General features: G+C 39.8%; 1 protein-coding gene across 1 annotated transcript in view; it reads left to right on the forward strand.

Annotated features, from left to right (window-relative positions):
- The first annotated feature begins 706 nt into the window (after window positions 1–706).
- rspo2 (R-spondin 2) overlaps window positions 707–23,648 on the forward strand; it is an 85,893-nt gene continuing 62,951 nt past the window's right edge. The window contains exons 1-2 of the mRNA XM_077528175.1: window positions 707–1,199; window positions 1,413–1,741. Coding sequence (XP_077384301.1) covers window positions 1,507–1,741 — 235 coding nt within the window. The 5' untranslated portion in view covers window positions 707–1,199; window positions 1,413–1,506. The remainder of the gene's footprint in view (window positions 1,200–1,412; window positions 1,742–23,648) is intronic.

Raw genomic sequence — 23,648 nt, forward strand, 5'->3', positions numbered from 1 at the left:
ACTACGCGTGAGTCATATTTTTTCCTTGAAAGAGTTTCAAAGTTGACAAGCTGCCAGAGTTTGAATGTCACTGGGAAGCGAATGCCAGCCAAGCATCGTGTCTTTCCCTCATCAAGGTAGGAGAAGCTGCCCGGCGCGAGATTGTATCCATTTATGAGGTCACACGGGTCAGCCTTAAATGCTTGAACTCAAGAAAACCCTTAAATTACTGAATGATTTATACACGCGCCACAACTGTACTTGAGCCTCTCTAACGATTTACATTAATTTCGGGGACGGGTGGCGGATTTAGTCCTTGGCGCGCAATAAAACGACGCGGCGAGACTGGCAGACTCATCTTATTACGCACATTAGGCTCATCATTCGGGTTTTTTTTCGTCCTCCAACTTCTAATTACTCAACTGGACTATCGTCAGTTGACCAAACTGTAGTCTTAAACGTATGTCATTTCATTTTTGATCCGGCTAAACTTGTGAGTTCAGTGGAAAGCATTGGCTGGAAGTGCATTGAGGAAGTGGGATCCTCTTTGGGATATGGGTGATTGTACAGGAAACATTTAAATTACTCCCGCAGTCACTACGCCAAATCTAGACAGCCCCCAAAACGACTTTTTTTTTTCGGGGCCCTAAAGCTGTTTTACATCAACAGGCTCAAAAAGCTCGTTTACGCCCACAAGCACCCAGAAGCAACGTCGCACCATAGACAAGGAAGGTGGGGGTGGCTGGAGGGGAGCGAGTACACGACATGTCATCTCCAGCGTCATAAATAAGAAGAAACAAAAAAAGTAGAAGTCTCCACTCGTGACATCAGCACGGCTGTATATGAGGAAGGAGGCAGAAAGCATCAGGACCAATCTGGAGTCAGTCACCGCTCAACCTCAGCAGCGCGCGGAAACGCACACGCCACGCATCATTTGCGCCTCGCACTCCGTCCAAATACAACCACGCGTGGTTTTGTGTCCACTGCGGGACAAACTTGAACGGAATCTAAGAATTTTACAGAAAGGGGAACAATTCTGCCGCTCATTCACTTCGTGCACGCCGCAACGCGTCCCTGCACGGAGCTCTGCTTTCTTTTTTGGAATCCCAAGTTTTGTCACACAAGAAGGGATGCTGCGTGTTCCCACGCTGCACTTGCACCCAAGGGGAACCTAAAATAAAAGCGGAACCGGAGCGGAGGAACAGTTCGTCCGATGCAAGGTAGTTGGACTGCACGTTTATTTGGTCGTTTTGTTCACTTTTACGCACGATTGCGCCAACGTCGTGGAAGGGGCGTTTTTTTTTCTTTCTGTTGTTTCAACAAATTACCACACAAACGACTGATTCATTTGCTGACTTTAATCCACATTCTATCACTATACGCTTAGGTGTTGATTTCGTTACACTAATCTCTTTTGTGATTATACCCCACAGCGCACCGACGAGGACACTCATACTCAGCGGAGGATCATCTCGCTCCATAAAATGATCCCAATTGGCGACCTGATACTGAGTCGCATCTCGTCTGATGTTTGACAAATTTGCAGTTCGGCTCAAAGGAACTCCGGACATTATTTACAGAGCCCGCTTGGCACCCCGCTTTTTTTTTTTTTTTTTTTTTTTTTTTTTTTATCGGGGTCCGGACAACTTCATCGCCGTCCAGATGCAGTTTCGACTCTTCTCATTTGCGCTGATAGTATTGAACTGTATGGAGTACAGCAACTGTCAAGCGCCGTCACAACGTTGGAGGAGAAACAAAAGAGGTACAAATTTACAGCTTCATATACCGCAACATCCACATGGTGACGATGTTCAACGCAAACGCTGTTCATTCTTCATTTTCACAGTGCATTAGCCTACTGTATTTTACACGCGCTTTTAAAATGACGTCACAAAAAGTTAGGCTGACACGTGTTTCTGGTTCTGACAACGCTGAGGTGCGTTTTGTCATAGACGATAAGCAAGGAACATTCCAAATTCTTATACCAAACGACAAGTATAAGAAAGTCTATATGACATAAAGATATGAGCTTGTGGATGCTGCTGTGCATTTTTCATTGCAGGCATGCTTCAAATGTGCGCAAATACGCCAGGCACGTGTTGTTGCAAAATTGAAAAACAGAGTGATACTATTCAAATTGTGTTTTAAAGTATACAACAGCAATAAAATGCTTTAGGCTGTCTTTTATTGGTGCATGCCCCATTGAGGACTAAAAGTGAATCTGTCCAAAAAGATGCTGATGCGCATGGCTCAATAAAGTTACATCTCGTTGGAGGGGTTGGGGGCTATTATCTTGAGATCCATTTAATGAGTGGATAAGGAACCCCTTTAACCTGACACGTGAATTGCACATCTCCACTCAAGCCCCCTAAGCTGGTTTTAATTGATCTCATAACCACTTTGAACAGTTGGTAGGAAACCCGCATAACAATTGCTCAGCGGAGGCGCAGTTGAGTAGGGGATCAGCCTCTTTGTAAACACTGCACTATACTCTCAATGAATGAGGAGACAGTGGGATTAGGAGGGTTAGCCACAGCAAAGTCCTCTAAAGACTTGTGACATAACTCATCGGATCCTTTGGGCGCCCTCAGGGTGTTGGCTCGGGCTGTTATTTTTTATTTTTTATTTTTTTAACACCAACTTTTGGATAGCCGCTCCCCACTGTGTGTTAATGTTCTAGAATAGAGAACTCATTCAAAGTCAGGGGAGGGGGTTGCTTCTTGTAAATTGTATGGCAATCACAGATTTAATCATATGCACTGCGTGCCAGGGGGAACCTCCACACTCTGAAAGCCCTCCACTGTCCATCTGCAAATAATCAGTGAAGCACTGCGGGGTACTGGCACACACGCACGTTTTTTTCGCCCTTCTGTTTGTGTTCCTCTGTTCTTCTGTCTTGAATGACTCTGTTAGATAGCGTCTCGGAGTTGTGTTTGTATTTTTGTCCTGTTCAAACATCCTAAATATGTTGGATGGCAACACACCATTGCTTCACTTGCTACTTGTTTGTGAGTGTGGGTTGGGAGGGGGCGATGGGTCCTGTGAAAAAAAAAGGCAAAAACTTTGGCACCCCTCTGCCTGAAAATATTTTACTGTATTCTCGGGACCATGTCATGGGCCCTTCTAATCTTCATCACCCCCCCCCCCCCCCCCCCCGCGCTTACAGAGCCAGTCAAGACAGTTTAACTTTACAAAGTCTTTAATGATTGAGACATGTCAAGAATTCACCCTAAAGGCAATTTTAAGCTGACGATGACGAGCTGTCAGTAAGTTGCTCGCTCTGTTTTTATTGTTTGAATCTGTCTCATAGTGTTTAATGCGGAAATGTCACGCAAAACATGCCTTGTAATTTGATCGATCGTGATCGATATATTACAGGGTCTGATTGTGATATAGTGACAGCTAAGCTCAAATCGATATTTAGTGACACGTGTGGAGTAAGCTTTACCATCTTCTGAGCTGCACGTATTATGTTATTAAAATTACCGAACGCTGCCGGGTTACACCCGGTGCTGCTTGTTCCTTAGCAGCGAAGCTGTCGGGTAGTAAAAAAAAACAACAACAAAAAAAACGAGTCCTTTCGCTAACGTCTTGATGCGGACATGATTAGGGTATCCGATGAAATAATGCACCACAGCTGTTACTGGTCATTCAGCGAGATTGGTGTTGTTTGGCGAAAGCAAACAGCTTGATGTTATTGCTAACCTAACCCCAATCACTGTTATTCATATCAGAATGTGGAAAACAAGGAAAGTGAGGCGTTATGACGAGATCGAGTGTGGCCTACAGTGACCGAACATTTTATTCCGCCAACACAGTGACATAGAAAATTGATTGCTGCTCAAATGATAGGATCAAGCCAGAATAAGCATTCATGTTTCTGTGCTGTTACCGTCTCAGGACCGAGAGGTTACCTGCTATAAGTCGTCGATTTGTGTGTTAGCATATTTTAGTTCTTACTAGGGCTGGGACAAAATATCGTTTGGCAATATATCGCACTACTTTTTGTCCCGATCCGTAGTATCGATTCATTAAGTGAGTATTGATGCTTTTCGATACCTCACATTGCCATGCAGCGCGTGCACCGTCGGCTGCATTACAAGTAGCCAGTCATATGTTAATCTGCTGAGCCAATAGGTGGCAGCACTGCGCCACTACAGCTTAGAGGCAACTCAAAAAAAGAAACAAACAAGAGTGTAGCCTATTGCTGCATTTGAGGATGGTCGGAAGTCGGAAATATCAGAGTTCAAACCAGGAAGTGCGTCCGGGAACGCCCCCTTGAACTCGGAAATTCCACTCGCGAAGTTGGAAAAAACCAAGGACCCCGACTTCACCGGCGGACTACAATGTGACGTCACTCTGAATGGCAAAACACAATTTACTTGAGTATAAAACTAGATAGCTTTCTTCATTCATAAATATTCACCACAACTTCATGTACCGCAATATCCGCTATAATTGCCGCTATATCCCTGCATGAAATTATACGGTAAACTACTTAACTGTATGGAATGCTTATGAAATAAGATTAAAACAATAAATGAAGCAAAATTGCAAAAAATCAAGTTTTCTGGAGGTCAAATTGAGTTTTGAGGACCAAAATAAAAGACTATTTATTACTATCCGCCATTTTGGTTGTTTACTTTCACCTCAAACGTTTTGAGGTCGGAACTGGGAAGTTTCAACTCGGTCATTCCGACTTCCGACCATCCTCGAATGCAGCATATGTCTACAAGCTAATATGTTTGCCAATGAGGGGTAGCAACCAAAGACAAACGGGCGCCTTTCCTCTTCACTCGACGGAATCCTGGTTAGTTTCTTTTCATCTCCGCTTTATAATATGCTTAAATTCAGTGGGTCGTCTCGTCTGATCTGCATGCATACAGATTCAGCAGGTAAACAAACATGGCTGTAGTATATCATATCCAGTTGAGGCACTGAGCTCACCCAGCTCGGAAGATTTTCAGCGCATAATAAAAAAAAAAAATCATGAAATACTTTATTAATATTATGTATTGATTCGAGGAACCGTTCATTTTGGTGTGTCGTTTGTATATTATATTATTTAATACCCCCCAGAGCGTCTGAAACACTCAGTACACAATCTGACTCCAGTTTTCAAAAGTATGAGGTATATGCCATGGAGGAAGCGGGACGTCCGACTTCCGGTTTTTCACACATTAGCTTTGTTTCCGGTTCCGGTTTGCGATGTGTGGGCCTCGTCCCAATACTTGCACTTCTGCCCTTGTGCCCCTCAGTTCGCTTTCCTGTCGACGGGTGCGACTGTGTAGTCTGTCTCAGTTGTCCCAAGCAATTCAGAGCTGAGACGCTCTGTGCGCTCCCGCCGATGGGTGGGGGGGCAGGGGAGGGGGGGGGGGGGTGCGAGTGTTGGAACGTAACCAGCAGTGCCCGGAAACAGTGCGGATTTGTGGAAACCTGGAAGTGGGAAGTCCATGGCATGTACCCCATTGTGACTTATCAAAGTGATCCCATGGAGCAGAAACCTTATCTGAGAAAGTCGACCTAAACGTTATTTGCCCACAGTTTTTATTTATCACAGCAACTCAGAGAGGTGTGTAAGAGATCATTGTCCAGTCTAAAAATTCTTCAGTATTTTTGTAGTCCTCCACGTTGTTCTGACAGGTTTATACAGTCTGTCTGGCATGTACCAGGAGCTATCCAAATCGTTCAGCGGTGTTGAGTCCCAGACACGCTTGAAACTCAATTTGGCCACAGTGTTCATGCCGAGCACAACTGTTTTATGTGGAACAATAACAACACTCATGCCTTTTGGAACGCGCATGAAAATGTTTTGTCACTGATGTGATGCATGCATGTATCAGCATAACCGAGTGAGGTGTAAGGGCTGTAATGTACTGGGCAGCTTTGTCAAGGAGACCATGTGAATGTTTTAAATCAAATTGTCAAGACTGTGATTGTGATACTTTTTTTAAATTTTTTTTTTTAATTAAAATTGTTTTGGAGCGCACATGCTGCATGACACAATCTAATGTTTGGTTATGATGTATACAGTCACCAAACATCTTTTAATTTTGACCACAAAAAAAAGTTATCAAAAATGATACTTTTGTAATTCAGACAATATGTTATGGATGATGGATTTAGAACTTCACAAAAGACAATTTGATGAAGTTTTTAATGAGGTGTGAAATGATTCAAGGATGGTTCAATTTGAAAGTGGAACAATTTGATTCAAACGTAATGTGGTTCCTCACTACTTCACGGGTCACTTATTGCGGATCGCCAATTTTTATTTGGGTCCATTTATGCTGCTATTTTTGTCCTTTTTTTTTTTTCAAATATATGAGTAAATAAAAACTGCTGTTTCTTTCATTCAAAACAATCTATTATCTTTTTAAACAAAATGTAGACTACTTGGTAACTTAAACAAAAAGTTAACATTTTTCTTCTTTTAATTCATCTTAGCAAGTCAGTGTCCCATCATTAGTGAGCTATTTTTAGAACAGACCACAGTTAATAAGGCCAATGCTGTCACCCCCCACCCCGCCCCCCCTTTTGCTCAGTGCATTGCAGGAGAACTAGATAAACAAGTTAATTGAAGGCAATTAACTTAAACAAGGCAAGGTTTAATGCAACTCTGCAAGAAGAGCTCATTCAGTTGACAGACAGTATTAGCGGTTATAGAAGTGGAAAAAAAAAATGTTTAAAAAAAAAGACCTCTACTTCGCGAAAATTCACCTATCACGGGTTGGCGTGGAACGTATCACCTGCGAAAAGTGAGGGAACACAACCTGAGATTTACATAAAATGCAGTATTAATGTTATAGTTTGGTCAAACTGGAGTAGGTGTTTTTTTATGATGTTAAATTCATATAATACTGTTTATGAGATAACAAGACAAATGCCTCTCAGCATGATTCAGTGCAAGCTCTATCCACCTCTGAAAAGTACAACCACAACTGGGAACATACTTGTATGAATACATTTAGACCCGGGGTGTCCCAGCTTTTTCATTCGAGGGCCACATACAGAAAATCAGAAGGACGCAAGGGCCACATAATGTGATGAAGAGAAATTGTGTTTAGTCCTAAAAATTGTGCAAATAATTTATTTGTGCTTTTGCATATTTAGAAAAATGCTACAGTATATATAAACCAATTTATTTGTAATATGGCAGTAGGGTTATTATAGTTTTGGAATTTTTCATTTTAGTTAGTTTTTATTAGTTTTCAAGGGGGGTTCTGTTCTGTTTTTTTGTTCTTTAATATATGCTTAGTTTTAGTTTAGTTTTAGTTAGTTTCAGTATTAGTTTAGATGACTTCTGTGTGACATACTTTCAAACGTCATTATTCTGGTTTATATCAAAATAAATCTACTAAAAAGCACATTTAAAATCGTCCCCAAAGGCTCACGTATTAAATTAATTACCAAAGACTAAAACAAAGGACATGTTTGCTATAATTATAGTTAGTTTTAGTTAGTTTTGTAAACATAAAATGTAGTTTGTTCGTTTTCGTTTTTTAAAAAGCATTTTCGTTTTTAATTTATTTTGGTAATAATATTGTTTTTTTAAATTTTAGTTTTAGTTTTTTCATTAGTTTTAGTTAACTAATTTAACCTTTAATGGCACCTATTTTTCGATACCCTCCCTTCTTACTTTGACCATCTCCAAACATTTTTCTTTTGTTTATTTTATTTGAACTGAGTCAAATGCCATTTTTAGCATATGTCGCGGGCCACTGAAAAATGGACGGCGGGCCGCAAATGGCCCCCGGGCCGTAGTTTGGACACCTCTGGTTTAGACCTTTCTGACATTGTCAGTCAATACTGAGCATGGTCAGTTTTTAATACAGAATGTTTGATACATTGGTCTCGTTAATTTTTTTTGGAGTGACTGTTTTGTCATGTAGCTGATATAGAAAAGGGCCTAATGACAAGACAACGGTTGTACGTGTTATTTCTGTTCTCTGGTTAATGATGCCACCTGCTGACTGCATAAAATCACACTTGAGTAGGACTGCCAGGAGCAACATGATGTTTAAACAGGTAATGAATAGGCCAATGTACTACTAGCAGCCAGAGTGGTGAAAAGTTGCCATGTGATACTGTTAACCCCTTTAAATCTGCAGCCCGGAATTTGAATACCCAAACGTCTGCAGCTAATTTGCGATCATTTTATGCTCAATTCACGGTGGTGTGTTACTGAACTGCTTCTCCAGATGGTTTAAAGGATAAAGTGTTTCGATGAAACAACCGTGGCCGAGCAGGGTGTCGAGAGCAAAGTCAGAAATGCATGGCATATTGTAGCGCTGATGAAAGTCGGTACAAGGATTGCGGGATATGTTTTGATGCCAATATCCACAGAAAATAGTGATGACGTGACGCTGATCGTGCCCTTATTTCAACAAAGAATAATAAGGGCAGACATTAGACAAGCATTCGAGTTGGAAACTGTTTCAACTTGATATATTTGAGCGTTTTTGAGGTTAGGCCCATATAAGCACTGATAAGAAGAGGTTGTCGACGTGCTGTACGTGAAGTCAAATGTAAAATCTCAGACTGTTCCTCCCTGAAAACCAGGCCTAGTGCGCTGAAAGCTTACACACAATCCCCAGTTTGTGGTTGGCAGTGTTAATGTTGGAACACGGCACTTCTGTGCAATATAATATGTTGATGAGAGAGGGAACGCTCCAAGTGGCTGCTTCATAACCCGCATTGCCACTGTAGCCTTTGGAAAAAGGGAAGGCAGCCCCTTCAGATGGCACGTCTGTTAACACGGCTCTCTCACATCGTGCTCGTCTAATCCAGGTGATGTGAGCCCTGCATCCTGGCCTTCTTCTTTCCATAAAACTGTCACGGTTTGTTGACTTTATTCTTGTGTGGCACCAGCTAACTGACACATTGATGGCTTTGCAGAAAGGCTGAAAAATGAGCTGAGGTTTTGATGGGCGAGGAAAAGCAGCAGCTCTCCCTCACTCTCATCATCCTTGCTGGTGAGAAACGGGTGGTGGTGGTTGTGGAGGGGGGGGCTGTTAGGGGATGAGGAAGGCATATTTAAGCAGATCAGCTGGAACGAGCTGAATGTGAACACTGAACAGCATCACCTGAGAGGGATTACGGCGAGCCAAGTCTTGACCTGAGCCCGAGCTTTAGCAACACAACTCTTGTCTTTTTTTTTTTTTTTTTTCTCAGGCTCTTCCATTAATCCAAAAGTGTATATGCGTGCTTGTACTAGGGATGTAATGATGTAACGGCAATATTGTGACATTGTGATATTAAAACTTCCACAATATTGTCGTTGTCATGTTCACAATATTTAAAAGAAACACATTTGTTAAAAAAAAGTCAGGTTGATTTCCATTTGTGCAGTACTAGCACACTCTAGTGGCTAGTTTATTAGTGCAAGTTAATTTTCATTAGGGATGTTTTGGCCTTCTGTGTTTAAAATCTATGCTAATTGTCAGATGAAGGGGAACCTAATTTGCTTATGAAGCGATCAATGTGTGCTTGCATTAGCAAGTAAGTGCCTCAATATTGTTATTAGAGATTGTATATGGTTTATATGCATTGTTGTTATGTACAAAAGCACAATATTGTGCTTTTTTTTAAGTATGAGCTCTATTTTTTTTTTTTTTTTTACAATATTGTCCATCCATCCATCCATCCATCAATTTACTACCTCTTATCCGAGGTTGGGTCGCGGGGGTAGCAGCTACAATATTGTGACCTTATTTAAATGTTGCCAACCCCCCCACAATATTGTGATAATTATCGTATTGTGACCTTCATATTGTGATAATATCATACTGTGATGTTTGGATATCGCTACATCCCTAGCGTGTACACGAGAGGAGGAAGCTGTTGCGAAAAAGCTGACACAAATAAGGTCATCTTGCAGGTGCATGTTCGTGGCGCTCGAATCAGTGTATCAAGGCCAGAACAATGCTACACACTCTTCCTAACAAACAGCCTATTCACCTTCCCCCGACACCTCCTCACTTATTAGGCAAGATGAACACGGCCTATCTTGTGGATTATCACAGACGATATGACGGACAATGAATCACTTTTGCGTCCTATTGATAAATCACATTAGTCTGACCCTGCCTCCGAACTCGGTCAAAAGACTAGCTCCTTGTTTGACCTACTAACCCGCACATGTCGACCTTGTCTGTAGCATCAGCTCCTGCTTGGAGTCACAGTGTATCAGATGAAACTGGTGAAAGGCTCCTCAGTGAGTGCATGCCATACTACACTGCTGAAAGTCCCGGCAGAGGCCAAAGTATGCAGTAGCGTGATCTATCTATGACTTTAAGCACAGTTAAATTGCTAGTTGTAGTTATCCATTGTGCCACTTTTCTCATGGATGTAGTTATGTCTAATCAAATTAAATGGACAATATACATATTCATATGGAGGAGGAGATGGAGAATTCATATTCAGTTGCCCCACATTTAAGTAAGAAGGCCTTACAGACCATAAAATTAGGTACACGTAATCTAATAAAATCCATTATGGCAACTGTATTAAACCTTTACTTTGCCTTTGTGAAGATACTGTTTCTCTCAAGGCTCGGGAACGACGAATCACAACTTAGCGTGTCACATGATCGAACTCGGACAACAGGTGAGCCATGATTGGTCGTTGTATTGGTCGAGTGTTGAGCAACTTTGATGCCATTTTCAGTTGACAGCAGGTAGCAAATTGGCTGCCCCCCTAAAATGGATAAAAACGGGTGGATCATTATTGCAAAGCTAATTTTTAGTGTGACTAAACGAAGTCTGTTATTGTCATTGTGCTTATGTCAATCTACAAACTACACTTTATCATGTCTCTCTTACATAGCCAAAAATAAACACAATATTATAAATACCTTAAAATATAATGTAGTGCAGTTCTACACCACTGCGAAATGCAACCACCATAATAAACAATTGCTCAATTAATATTTTTTCTTCTTTTCGTTTTTTCAGACCAGTACAAGTATTCACTCTTTCACTGATACCGACTTCCGATACCTCAAGTACTTTTGATATACCACAATGACAAAAATTGTGAACAAAGACCTGTCTCTCTGACACAGATAATGATGTGATGTGTCAAACTGCCGTATCGCGGCAACTACTGCTGATGAGGACTAATTTGATGTCAGATTTTATTTTCCTGAAGTATCGGTGGCTGGTATCAGCAGCCTCCTTGAGTTATCATAAAATAAAACTGATAACGGCACTGATACCAATTCCTGGTGTGTGTTTCATTGGATTGTTCAGATATACTTAATGTGATATCCAAAGAGTGTATATGAAAAACAGTACATGGTAGTTGTCTTTATTTCCTTTTTGGGGCGGGTGGAGGAGGTACACAAAAGGATCTTCTCTTCCACTCTCAATCATTATCATGACAGGATCTCATATGCTGGCTAAGCTGAGTGCCAAACAGATGTTTTTGTTTTAAGTGACATTTTACCACAGTGTAGAAGCAGATTTTTCGGAAATCTGAAATGAAATGAATGTATTATGTAAAAGCTTATGTGGCCCACATATTAATGTGGCTAGTGGAAAATATGTAACTGCAGACAAGAAGTTCAGTGTCCCTGTTGAATGCAAGGAAGATTTGCGTTCTCACCTACTGTGTACTTGTTCCCTCAAGTACATGCTCTCTTGAGGCAATTACACCTCAATATGTTTCCTCATAAAGCTACTACGTATGACCAGCCAATTTGGTTCCAATGTCTCAAGTTTATTGGGCTGTAAAATTTCTAATGCGTGGATCATTACTAACACATAAAATAACAACACAAAAGACGTATTTTTGAAAAAATGACTCATACAAGGGTTTCACAGGTAGGAGAGCTGCCCAAAGCCCTCAGGCTTGGAGTAAAAGCCACTTCCAGACTACTTTCCTCTCACATTACTAATTTAGGGACAATCTGTGTAAAGGTAATGATGCGGATACAATAGGTTGCCATTGTGTTTCCCCACAATTAATCTGATCATGGGAAATGTTTAAATCGTCCAATTTCTACCATTTTGCTATTGACTAAATACACACCTGGACTAAACTAAGAACATAAATACATTTGTTTTCTAGCCAAGACAACTGTGTGTGAAGATAACAACTTTGTTTGACTGGAAACAATGAGATGCAGCTGTAGCCTGACTCTTATGCACAGCAGAAAAAAATATTGTCAATTATAAGTTTACTCATAGTTGCCTTACATGCACAGGAAGGAACAGCCATATTTGGACAAGATTTCAGTTACATACTCAACAAAAATATGAACGCAACACTTTTGCTTTTGCTCCCATTTTCTTTTTTTATGATGAACTCAAAAGATCTAAAACTTGTTTAACATATGTTCACAAACCAGTCTAAATCTGTGCTAGTGAGCACTTCTCCTTTGCCAAGATAATCAGTAGTCCCCAGATACCGCCACTCTCCAAATAATTTTTTTTTTTTAAAAACCTGCACCTTTCAGAGTGGCCTTTTATTGTAGGTAGTCTATGGCAAACCTGTGCACCAATCATGGTGTCTAATCAGCATCTTGATATGACACACCTGTGAGGTTATCACGGCAAAGGAGAAGTGCTCACTATCACAGATTTAGACTGGTTTGTCAACAATATTTGCGAAAAATATGATATTGTGTATGTGGAAGAAGTTTTAGCTCTTTGAGTCATCTAATAAAAAAAATGGGAACAAAAAAGTATTGTGTTTATATTTTTGTTGAGTGTAAGTTGACGACATAATGAGAATTATTCAATAATTTTCAGCAAAAACTGGCTGAGATGAAATACTTCCTGTTTTCGCTAGAACTTGTGTGTGCTGGCATCCAATGGTCGACAGTGGAATTCCATCCTAAATAAATGAAAATTACAACAAAATAGTGTTAAACGGTACAAAAAAAAATCTTCAAAATCACGGGACTGATCATGGGGGCATTTGGAGTAACTATATATTAGACTAGATAGTTGTTAGTCTATATGTGCCCTGCAATTGACTGGTGGCCAGTGCAGAATTTACCCAGCAGGGAAAAAGTCTAGTTATCTGAGACACTAGGACAAGCAGTATAGAAAATTAATTCACCCATCAGGCATTATTGTGGGGACTGATTACTACTCTGGTACCCTTTTGTGGCATCTTAAAGCATTACACTAGACAACACAATTGTTATTGCGTTAGTTCTGACAGTGGTTATTAACAAATTTTTGGTTGAGGAGTCCAAAACTGTTGTCAGCCTTTCTCTATCACGTCAAGTTTATGAGTTATAGAATCTCAGGTTTCTTAAAAAAAATAATAATAATAATTAAATAAATATGTATGTATGTGACTGAACAAACACGTTGCCACATAGCTGTAGACAAGTCTAATCATAATCAGCTCTACTTACTACAGTCTTACTACAGATAATCAGTGGAATTTTGATTATTTGGGGGGGTAAACTGCAGAGAAAAATTTTGGAATCAGCATGCCAATTTTCATTTTAATCAGCATAAAAATCCTACTCAAAAATGTTTTTTTTTTTTTTTTTCAAATTGTTCTCCAGTGTTATTTAAAGTTCATGGAAAATTAAAGAGAATAGAAACGTTTTCAGTGAATAGCACAGAAACAAAAAAACAAAAAAAAACATCAATACTGTCGGTGAATTTGTGAGTAGCGAACCGTGAAAAGCCGGGGGTTCACTGTATTTAATTGCCATGTCACCTTGATGCACTCTTTTGGTGTGTGTGTGTGTGCGTGTGTGTGTGTGTGGGGGGGTCACCATTTGTAACTTATAACGTTACTTTAGTGTCTAATGTTTCAAGAAAATGCAGTGCATGCAATCTGCTGTTGTTTGCCATATTGTATTGTGTTCTTCTGTGCGCGTGCAGATAACTACCCATTTCTCATCGATCTACAAGGCACGGTAATTCTAAACGTCATGCGGCCACTTGAGACAGTGCCTCAAACATGTGCAGAAACACACACTTTGGCATTATGTGCAAGAATAATCAGTTGTGTGGCTTCTGCCCTAAAAACAGTGAGCAATGGGACCATGTTTGCTAAGCCCTGACATGACTCCCTTTCGCCCCCATCCCCCTGCCTTTATGGGATCTCTAATTATGCCGACACACCACATCAAAATACAGCTCAGCATGCAATGCTTTTGTTATTGAGAGGAAGTAAGTTGGTCAGATGCAATAAAGCATCTCTCTGCAGAGCTTGCCTGTAATTTTGTGAACCAAATTTTGCCATTAAGAAAGGTAAGGGTGGTTTAAGTAATCCCCGCTACTGCCCACTCACTGTCTGATGTTTTAGATCCACATGTGGAGCTGTGACAAATCTGTAGAATTAAGTGCTACAATAAGCAGGTTCTAACTGTGTCTTACTAGTGGTGTGAGTTTTAATTAATCTAGTTAACTCACGATTAATCACAAATTTTACATCTGTTCTAAATGTACAATAAAATGTACAAAAATGTCGCCCCTAAGTTTTATTCTTACTTACTCTTGTTAACATAAAAGTGGAAAATTTTTAAACATAATAGAAATAAACAAAACAAAACAAAACAAAAAATGAGTGTGATATTGATTTGTGTTGAGGTAATTTTTCTGCCACTAGATGGCACTATTAGCGTCGTAAGAGGTTGGTGACAGCTCAGTGTTTTTTTTCTTTTCATATTAAGAGCTAGCTAATCTTCAACATGAACTTCTGCATATTTTTAAAATTGTAAAATACAAATTGACCCCAGTCTCCACAAATATAATGCATTATTATTATTACATTTATTGCGTTGCGACTGGAATTCACTCGGTACAGGCTTTCCAAGTAAGGGGCGGTCATTAATCATGTGTTTAAAAAAAATTAGTGGCCTTAAATTAAAATTAAAATTAAAATTAACACACTATTTTTGACACCACAAAAAAATAATAATAAAAATAAAGAAAAAATAATAATAATAATATAGACTCACCAGGATGCATCCTCTATTGAGTCTATGTTTTGATTACGACTGAGTTTGAGGTTATTGTTGATAACGGCACCTTCAAACTGATGAATGACTAGTTGGTACAGGAGCAATGAATGAAATCTTGGGAGAGGTTTCAACGTCTATTCCAGCTCTGTCCTTAAAGCTCTTGTGCCTTGTGTTGTGAGGAGGCTGCCCGCGGAGCCCAGAAGCACCCGGTATGTTTCTAATCAGAACTAAGGCTGGGAGTCATTACTGGGCCTTGATGCTGAGCTCATTGTCTCTCAGAGTAAGTGGGGGTGGGCGGGTAACAGAACGGGGAAACGTAGCGTGCTTGTCAGATGTAAAGAGGTCTTGGAGGGTCATTTGCTGTAGCTTTAAGTGGTGGGAATAAAAGGCGCGTTGGGAATGCAAAGGCCATATCACAATGGGAGAGTCAATATATGAGACGTGCATCATTCTGTTGAATGCACAGACCAGCATCAAACTCAAGGCCTATAGACCAGATCTGTACCACCACAGCATTTTATGTGGCACGCTACAGCAAATTATGTGCGTCTATTTCATATTTCTTGCTAGAAATGGGGACCAAAATTCCAAATGGTCTTCACTTTTAATTACGATGATATATCATAAGCATTCTGTTTGTGACTAAACCCCTTTTGAAAACAAATTGAAGCAACAGTTGAACAAGTCGTTTTCATTGACTTCTGATTCCAAAAATAGTCACCAATTTGTTGTACATGCAATATTATTTGTTGATAGTATATTTATATAGTTTCTCAGTCATAACAGACCTCTGAGGGAAACCCCAATTTTAATGTCCTGGTTTTAAAATGTCATCCGCCAAGGTTGTTGGATCAATAATATTTTATTTTTTTTATTTTTTTTCTTTTTTTTATTTTTTTTCTTAAGAGCTCAGAATTGTTCATTCGGTAGTCTTACCGATTCAACGTCTTGTCATCATTGCTCTTTTTTTTTTTTTTTTTGGTGTGTATGTGTGCGTGCGTTTGCGTGCGTGCGTGCGTTTGCGTGTGTGCGTTTGCGTGCGTTTGCGTGCGTGCGTGCGCGTGCGTGCGTGCGTGCAAATACGTAGAAATTTATACTCATTCATTCACCTAAAACCTTATAAATATCCCATTACCCTTCGCCTTAACCAGGTACTTCAGAATCTTGCCAGAGTCGTGAGGTTTAAATGGTCAGGAGACCAGAGAAAAGGTCAGAAAAAAGAGAAATAAAGAGAAAAGAAAGGTAAATCAAAGTGAAATCCAGCACCGACCAAACACTTCCTGCCTTCCCCATGATTACAAAATCAAAGTCTTACGCCAACCCCGGAAGCCTCCAAATTCCAGCAAGTTTGGCGAGATCTCAAGAGACCAGAGGAAAAACTAGAGAGAGGAAGGAGGGAAGGATCGATAAGGCAGAGTGAGATCCATAGAAGCCAGTACATCCAATCAATCCAATGGATCAATAATATAATGAAAGTGAGCAAAGCGAATCTGCAAGAGCAACTTGCCTGTAAATGTTGGTTTCTACGGCTCTACTTTGAAAATGGTTTTCAGTGTAGTAAATATATTAGATATTATTACCAGATTTCCTCATCATCACAGCTATGAGTTCAGTTATAAGCCAAAAGCAGCCGACTGCTTGTAAATAAATAAATAAATAAATACTTCATATTAGCAGGAGATCAGATGACTGACAACTTGTTACGAGAGTTGTCCTTGGAACTGGCAGGATTGTAACTTAACTTGCGTCTATTATTTTGGACATCTGTTATTAGTACAAAAAAAGTGCCAATGAACTCACTGTCAGCTGGAAACCAAACAGTGAGCAACCATCTGGTGAACATAACATGGGTGAGTGGAGTTGGGTGAAAAGGTTTTTAGGTAGCCAGAAACTCGAATCAAACCAAAGTTATTTTAAGGTGTAATATATTAGATACATCTGTATGTCACGGACTGTTTATATAGTCCGGGATAATGGCCAAAAAAAAAATAAAAATAAAAAAAATAAAAAGACTCACAAATTTTAGAAGTGAAGTGCACAATTAAAATAAGCAATAACCTCATGGCAAACTAAAGGAAACAACTGAGAAGATTTAATTGATACATCATGTCCACGTGTCAGCTCATGTTTTGGTCACCTCACCTTTTGTTTTATGTTCAACATTAACTTTCCATTAAAAGAGCCTCAGTATCTGTCACTAGTTAATCCCTCAAGATGAGATTCACACATGGGTGGGGGTGTGGGGTGGAAGATCTTTGAAGTAGTTCTGCAGCACAGCCTTAACACCCATTATGATGCTAAATATTTACTTCTTAAATTTGATTGATATCATCTCGCTGCGTATGTGTTATTGTCCCGCATGTGTTCATTGTTGTCCTTGTGAATTAAATTGTGTTTAAAATGGTGACAAATGTTGGTGACCTTTCTTACAATTGATGAATTGAAAATAATAAGTCTATTGATGTTCGGAAACTCCACCCTGTTGCCCACTTGTGCTACATCTGACTTATGAAGTAACTGTCTATTCCTTTATTTGAATTGGGGCCAGCTTGCACAAGAAGCAGTCCTGGTTAAGTAAACAGCTGTTAGCAGCAGGAGTTACATGGTCTGTCTATCTTCAGAGAGCGGTCACACAGTTTACATGTTTACTGGCTAATTACTTTCTAACTGGGTACTGCTTTGTTGTGGTAATAGACAGGAGTGAAGTGCAGCTGACAATATGGGGCTGGTTAGCTAGTGCGTGCGTGCATCCTTATGCATGAGTAGCGGGGACTGTCTACTCTTATGTTTGATGATGTGAGAATAATCTACTGTGGTCTGAAGGCACAAGAGGGGCACAATTTGTATCCGATTCTGTTAGAGCATTGTAAAAAATGCACTGAGTCACCTCATGCTAGGCAGACTTAAAGGGCTCTATTTTCATAGCCGGCGCAGCTGCACTTGAATGTAAAAACTAGCGCATCTTGATCATCTATATGCAGCAATGCTGGGTGTTTTTGCATTTAGAAGACTTTTCTTTGACATGTGCCCGGCACATGTGACGATTTGACGGCAGAAGTTCTTGGAACCATGTCTAAATTTGGGGGTATGTAAGTCAAAGGTGATTATGGTGAATTTTATAAAGTTGAAGTACCAGTGATGTAGGACGAAATTCGTTCTTCGCATTTGACCCAACACCTGAGGGAGCGCTGAGCAGCAGCAGGGGGCACGCTTGGGAATCATTTGGTGATCTAATCCCCCCCAATTCCAACCCTTTAATGACGAGTGTCAAGCAGGTTGGCAGTAGGTCCCGTTTTTAAATAATAATCTTGTACAGTATATAAGAACTAGACTAAGTGCAATTTCTGGATAAATTGCGTGGGAATGCTGAAAGTTGAATGCCAATAGCTGAATGCTTAGCTGAATGCTTATGAAGTAAATTGCAAGATAAATTATGTGAAAATTACAACGTTTTAATTGAAGTTGAAAGATACATGAATAAAAAGAACTGAGCAGTATCATAGAGCTGGTAATGATGATAAGTTGTATGTATGGAAGTGGGCGTGTAAAGTGGGACTTAAAGTTAAATGTCAGTCCCATTGAAAATGAATGGGGAAAAGTTTATATTTAACGTCAAATTGTGCGAGTACTGTAAGTAATGTGGAATCAGACTATATATAACCCGGAATTCGTGAATTTTTGAAGCAAGTTGAATTTTGAAAATCGGGCGTATTATGTGGGAGTTGTTTTTCGGCAAAAAAGTGAGAATAAAAATCCAAATAACATATGTGGGATGCTGTCAGCATTCACACAATAATGAATATATTTGTGGAGACTGGGGTCAAGTTGTGTTTTACAATTTAAAAAATGTGCAGAATTAGTTATTTCATGTTTCAACGGTGGGCAAACTCGGTCCTCGAGGGAGAGTCCTGCAGGTTTTGTATGTTTCCCTGCCTGTGCAGATGATCCCAATCACCAGGATCGTTACCAGGCTTATGCAGAGCTTGTTGATGAGCTGATCATATATCTGTGTTTTAGAAGGGGAATATCCAAAACCTGCAGGACTCCATCCCTCGAGTACCGAGTTTGCCCACCCTTGGATTAGATAGCTCTTAATATCGAAAAGAAAAAATGCACCAAAGTCTTACAAATGCAATTGTGCCATCTAGTGGCAGAAATAGTACCTCAGCACAAATCAATATCACACTTGTTTTTTTACAGTAGAGTACATCTTTACTTTTAACTCGATTTAATGAATTATTCTGAAATTACTGTATCACTGACAAAAAGATGCAGCCATATTTCTAGTTTAGTTTAGTTTTAGATTTTCCCCCACTTTTGTGTTAACAAGAGTTTTGAAAACTTAGACTATAAATATTAAAATAAAATATTTATTGTACATTCAGAACATATATAAAATCTGTGATTAATCGTGAGTTAACTATTGAAGTCATGCGATTATCCATCCATCCATCCATTTTCTTGACCGCTTATTCCTCACAAGGGTCGCGGGGGCTGCTGGCGCCTATCTCAGCTGGCTCTGGGCAGTAGGCGGGGGACACCCTGGACTGGTTGCCAACCAATCGCAGGGCACACAGAGACGAACAACCATCCACACTCACACGCACACCTAGGGACAATTCGGAGCGCCCAATTAACCTGCCATGCATGTCTTTGGAATGTGGGAGGAGACCGGAGTACCCGGAGAAGACCCACGCGGGCACGGGGAGAACATGCAAACTCCACCCAGGAAGGTCCGAGCCTGGACTCGAACCGGAGACGTCATGCGATTAATTACGATTAAAAAATGTAATCGCCTGACACCCGCAGCTTTAATGTTTTCAGTTTCGGATGTTTTTATTGTAAAATGTTGTGCATTGTGTTGCAACTTCTTGCTTCCCAGAAAATACTGTATATATTGCTTAAATGTCACGTTATTTGACATTCTCACAAGAACATACTGTGTAAACACACACCTTGTGACACTTAAGCTGAAATATTTATTGTGACAGCTCTTTACATTTATACAACCAGAATCACAGTACTTTTCCTGAGAGGAAATTAACTTTGCACATCATTGTTTTCGTTTTGCTTGATGTGATCCATTTGAACTTTTTTGAACACTTCAGCCTCATGGCATTCATCCTAAGAGTCCATTCCCACATGGTGCAGATGAAAACACACACACACACGCACACCCCCGCACGCACACCCCGTGCTTGAAGTGCCAACACAATTCATTTGCTGGTACAATGCCCGGGTAGTGCCAGCCATTAAGTAGCAGTTTTGTGGTGATGAAATAACAGTGAAGCCAGATGACAGAGCACCAGGCACCTGCTTGATGTCTGGATACAATTTAGTTGTTTATCACAGGTGTTAAGGGAGATGTTCATGAGTGGTTTAAGTCATACATTTGTATTACTACTTAGTATGGCCAGTCATCACTGATGTACCCAGAAGTGATAATTGAGTAAGAATGCACATACCTTGACATTAAATAATATATGTGTATACTATATACAGTTGTGCTTGAAAGTTTACATACCCTTGGGGAATGTAAAACTTAACTTACATACCCTTGGGGAATGTAAACTTATGAGCACAACTGTAGAAAAGCTAAACGTCACTTAATAACACAAAAAATGTCATGATTCGTCACCAAAATTCATATGCACATCTCTACTCATGTCAACTCCAACATCTGAAAGTATCAAAACAATTGCCACAGTATTTGAGATTTTATTAGCATTAAGCCTTTTTCTTAGCATGCAGTTCGCTGCAGTGAACCTGCTTAGTGAATGTCTCTGACAACAGAAGCCTAGTAAGGAGAAGGAGCCAGATGGGCTGCCATGGAATGACAAGCCCCTGCATGGCAGGTACCACAAACAAATTGAAGAAGTTGCTGACATTGAAAAAACATACCAGTGGCTGGAAAAGTCTGGACTGAATAACAGCATGGAGGCACTAATATTGCCAATAGGACAGACCCTAAACACAAGATTAACAGAGACCGGGGTCTACCATATCAGACTGTACCCCAGGTACAGGCTGTGGAAAGAAGCTCCAGAGACAATGCAGTACATTACAACATGGTTTAAGATGCTGTCAGGTATGGCAGGTAACAGGAATAGTGTACCAGAACACATGTACCAATTATGGACTGGAGGTCCAAGATCTACAGTACAGATGGCAACCTATACAACTAGGCCAAGATCCTGTGAGACTTCAACATTCAGACTGACAAACAAGTGATGCCTAACCAGACCTAAAACTTTGTTATGAATGATCTTTTATAGATGTTTGGGTCATCTTTGCTTTTGGGTGAGATAACCGAGGCTTTGATGTTTAGTTTCTTGTAGCAGGCACCATGTGTGAAAATGAGACCAAGACTTTGCCATCTGTCCCCTGTGGTGCGCTCCACTTTTGACCCTTGCTGATCACCTCAGATCTCCCTCCTGGCCTTGGTGGGAGAGTCAGGGTGTTAGGTTGTATCTTGTTAAAAGGTTAATGAGGTAGACTTTTGTAGAAGCCATCATGTCGGGCCTTGTTGCCATCTGTTTTACAGAAGATGGTTGTTGACAAAAAAAAGATGTGTTGCGGTGGTTGTGTTTAGGCTGTTGTTTTGTTTTGTTTTTTTGTTTTGCTTTCATCAATTTGAACTTCCTTATATGATTTTTGCATAAAAGAGATCTCACTCAACACAACACAACTTTACTTATAAAGCACTTAAAAAAACAACAGTTGAACGAAAGTTTATATATAGTATATAGTATGTAATTGCAACAAAACACGTACAGTATTTAACTTTATAACGAAATAATCATTGAAACCAGCAACATAACATGTTTATGTTATGTCATTAACAAACCTTACAATGTTAAATAATGCTTTGGTGAACATGAGCGTTGACTGTTGTTTTTGCTTCTTCATTACTCAGTTACTTTTGTTCAGAAATATTTCAGACATTTTTCTTCCCGTCCAGTATGATGGTCCATGAAACGATTTGTTATTCAATGGATTTGGCTTCTTCTGCTGGCACTATCAATCAGTAAGAAACAATAAAACACTTTTAGGATACTTTTTTTGTTTTTTTGTTTTATGATTCACAATCTGATTTTGTGAGTCACCTTGTGAAAATATCTCCCATCTGGAGCTGAACATTTTTGGCATGTAGGAAAGATCCCCATCCAACACCTATTGGTTGTCAGATGTGAGGGTGGGGTTACGTTTTGTCAGCATGATGACAAATGGTACAGGCAGTGTGATCAGCACTTTGGGTGAAAAAGACATCAAGGCTACACGGAGTGCAAATATTCCGAGCATGCCCATCAATTTACTGATCCTCTCCTGTGAGTTGTCCAACGTTGAAGCAAATCCACAGAAAAGACACACTCAACTGTGTGAATGGGTGAGTGAGTGAATTACTAGACAATTACTTGCGCTACAGGTGTGAAAATTAGGTGTGAGTTTTATGTGTTGTAAATTACCAACATGTGGCCTAATCAGAGCCACTCCACCCACCTATTTCTTCTCTCTCCTGTGAAGGGAAACACATTTCTCTCACAGCTTGAGGAGATTTCGGAGAGCATGCTTGATGTAATGAAATATTTAAAACTCCAAACTCCTCCTACTTCCTTTTGGTTCCATATATTTACCAGAGCCATTCATTAGTTACTAATACAACAGTTATGTTTGTGAAAGCAGAGACAGATCACTCACCTGTGTTTCCTTTGCGGTCTTTTCCGAAGGGATTCAGATTTATCCAGTTTTCAAGGATTACATGCTTGTAAAAAATCGGACTGTACATAATTTCTTAATTTTCTACGGTAACTTAGAACCTTTCAGAAGCCTGGCCAGTACAGTACAAAGTAAAAACAGTGTGCCAGGAAACAATTTCTGATTTTTCCAAAAGTATCTAAACAAGAGTAACTTTCAAACTCAAAAGTGGTTTCTTGCAAATGTATGCTATACTGTATACACAAAGGCCTTCACCTTTAAATAATTAACAATTTACAATAGACTAGAGAAAGCCTTTATTAGTCATACAATGGGGAAATTCTGGATTTTTGTTAATACGTTGCTAGTTTGGCATGGTCTTCCCCCTTGATTCTTAACTCATTCAAGACATTTTGGGCAATTCCATGCTTCCAACTTTGCGGGAACACTTTTGGGAAGACCCTTTTCTGCAGCATCAGGATGAGGTTAAGATTAGTGTGGAAGAATTTGCAAGCCCTGACCTCAATCCCATGAAACATCAATAGGACAGATTGAAACAGATCTGATATCATTAATGTTAGATTGGCGTGGTCAACTTCAACTAACTACCATAACAAGTATCATGATTAAACAGCAAAAAAAAAAAAAAAAAAAAGTAGACTAGTAATTAAAATAATGTGTTGGTAGTGAGTGGTAGAGTAATAAACCTTTCACATATCCTGGTGGAAGTAAGGAACTTACAATCTTACAATTTCACTTGACTAGTTACAGGGAGGTACAGCTGGAGGACGATCAATGCATGCTCTGCTCGTACGGCACGCAACAGCAGAGGTGGGAGCGCAGGGCTGAGGTGGATCAAACCATTTTCTATACAAATTGGGGGGAGAATACTGTATTTTTGCTTAAATATTACTTTTAAACTCTGTTTTATATATATAATGTAATTTTCTAGCTTGTTAAAACAAACACTAAAATTTTGTGGGTGCTATTGTGTTGCTATTGTCAAGCACCCCCAAAAATGGGCCAAATATCCGTC

Source organism: Festucalex cinctus, chromosome 7 (assembly GCF_051991245.1).
Source record: "Festucalex cinctus isolate MCC-2025b chromosome 7, RoL_Fcin_1.0, whole genome shotgun sequence".
Lineage (NCBI taxonomy): Eukaryota > Metazoa > Chordata > Actinopteri > Syngnathiformes > Syngnathidae > Festucalex > Festucalex cinctus.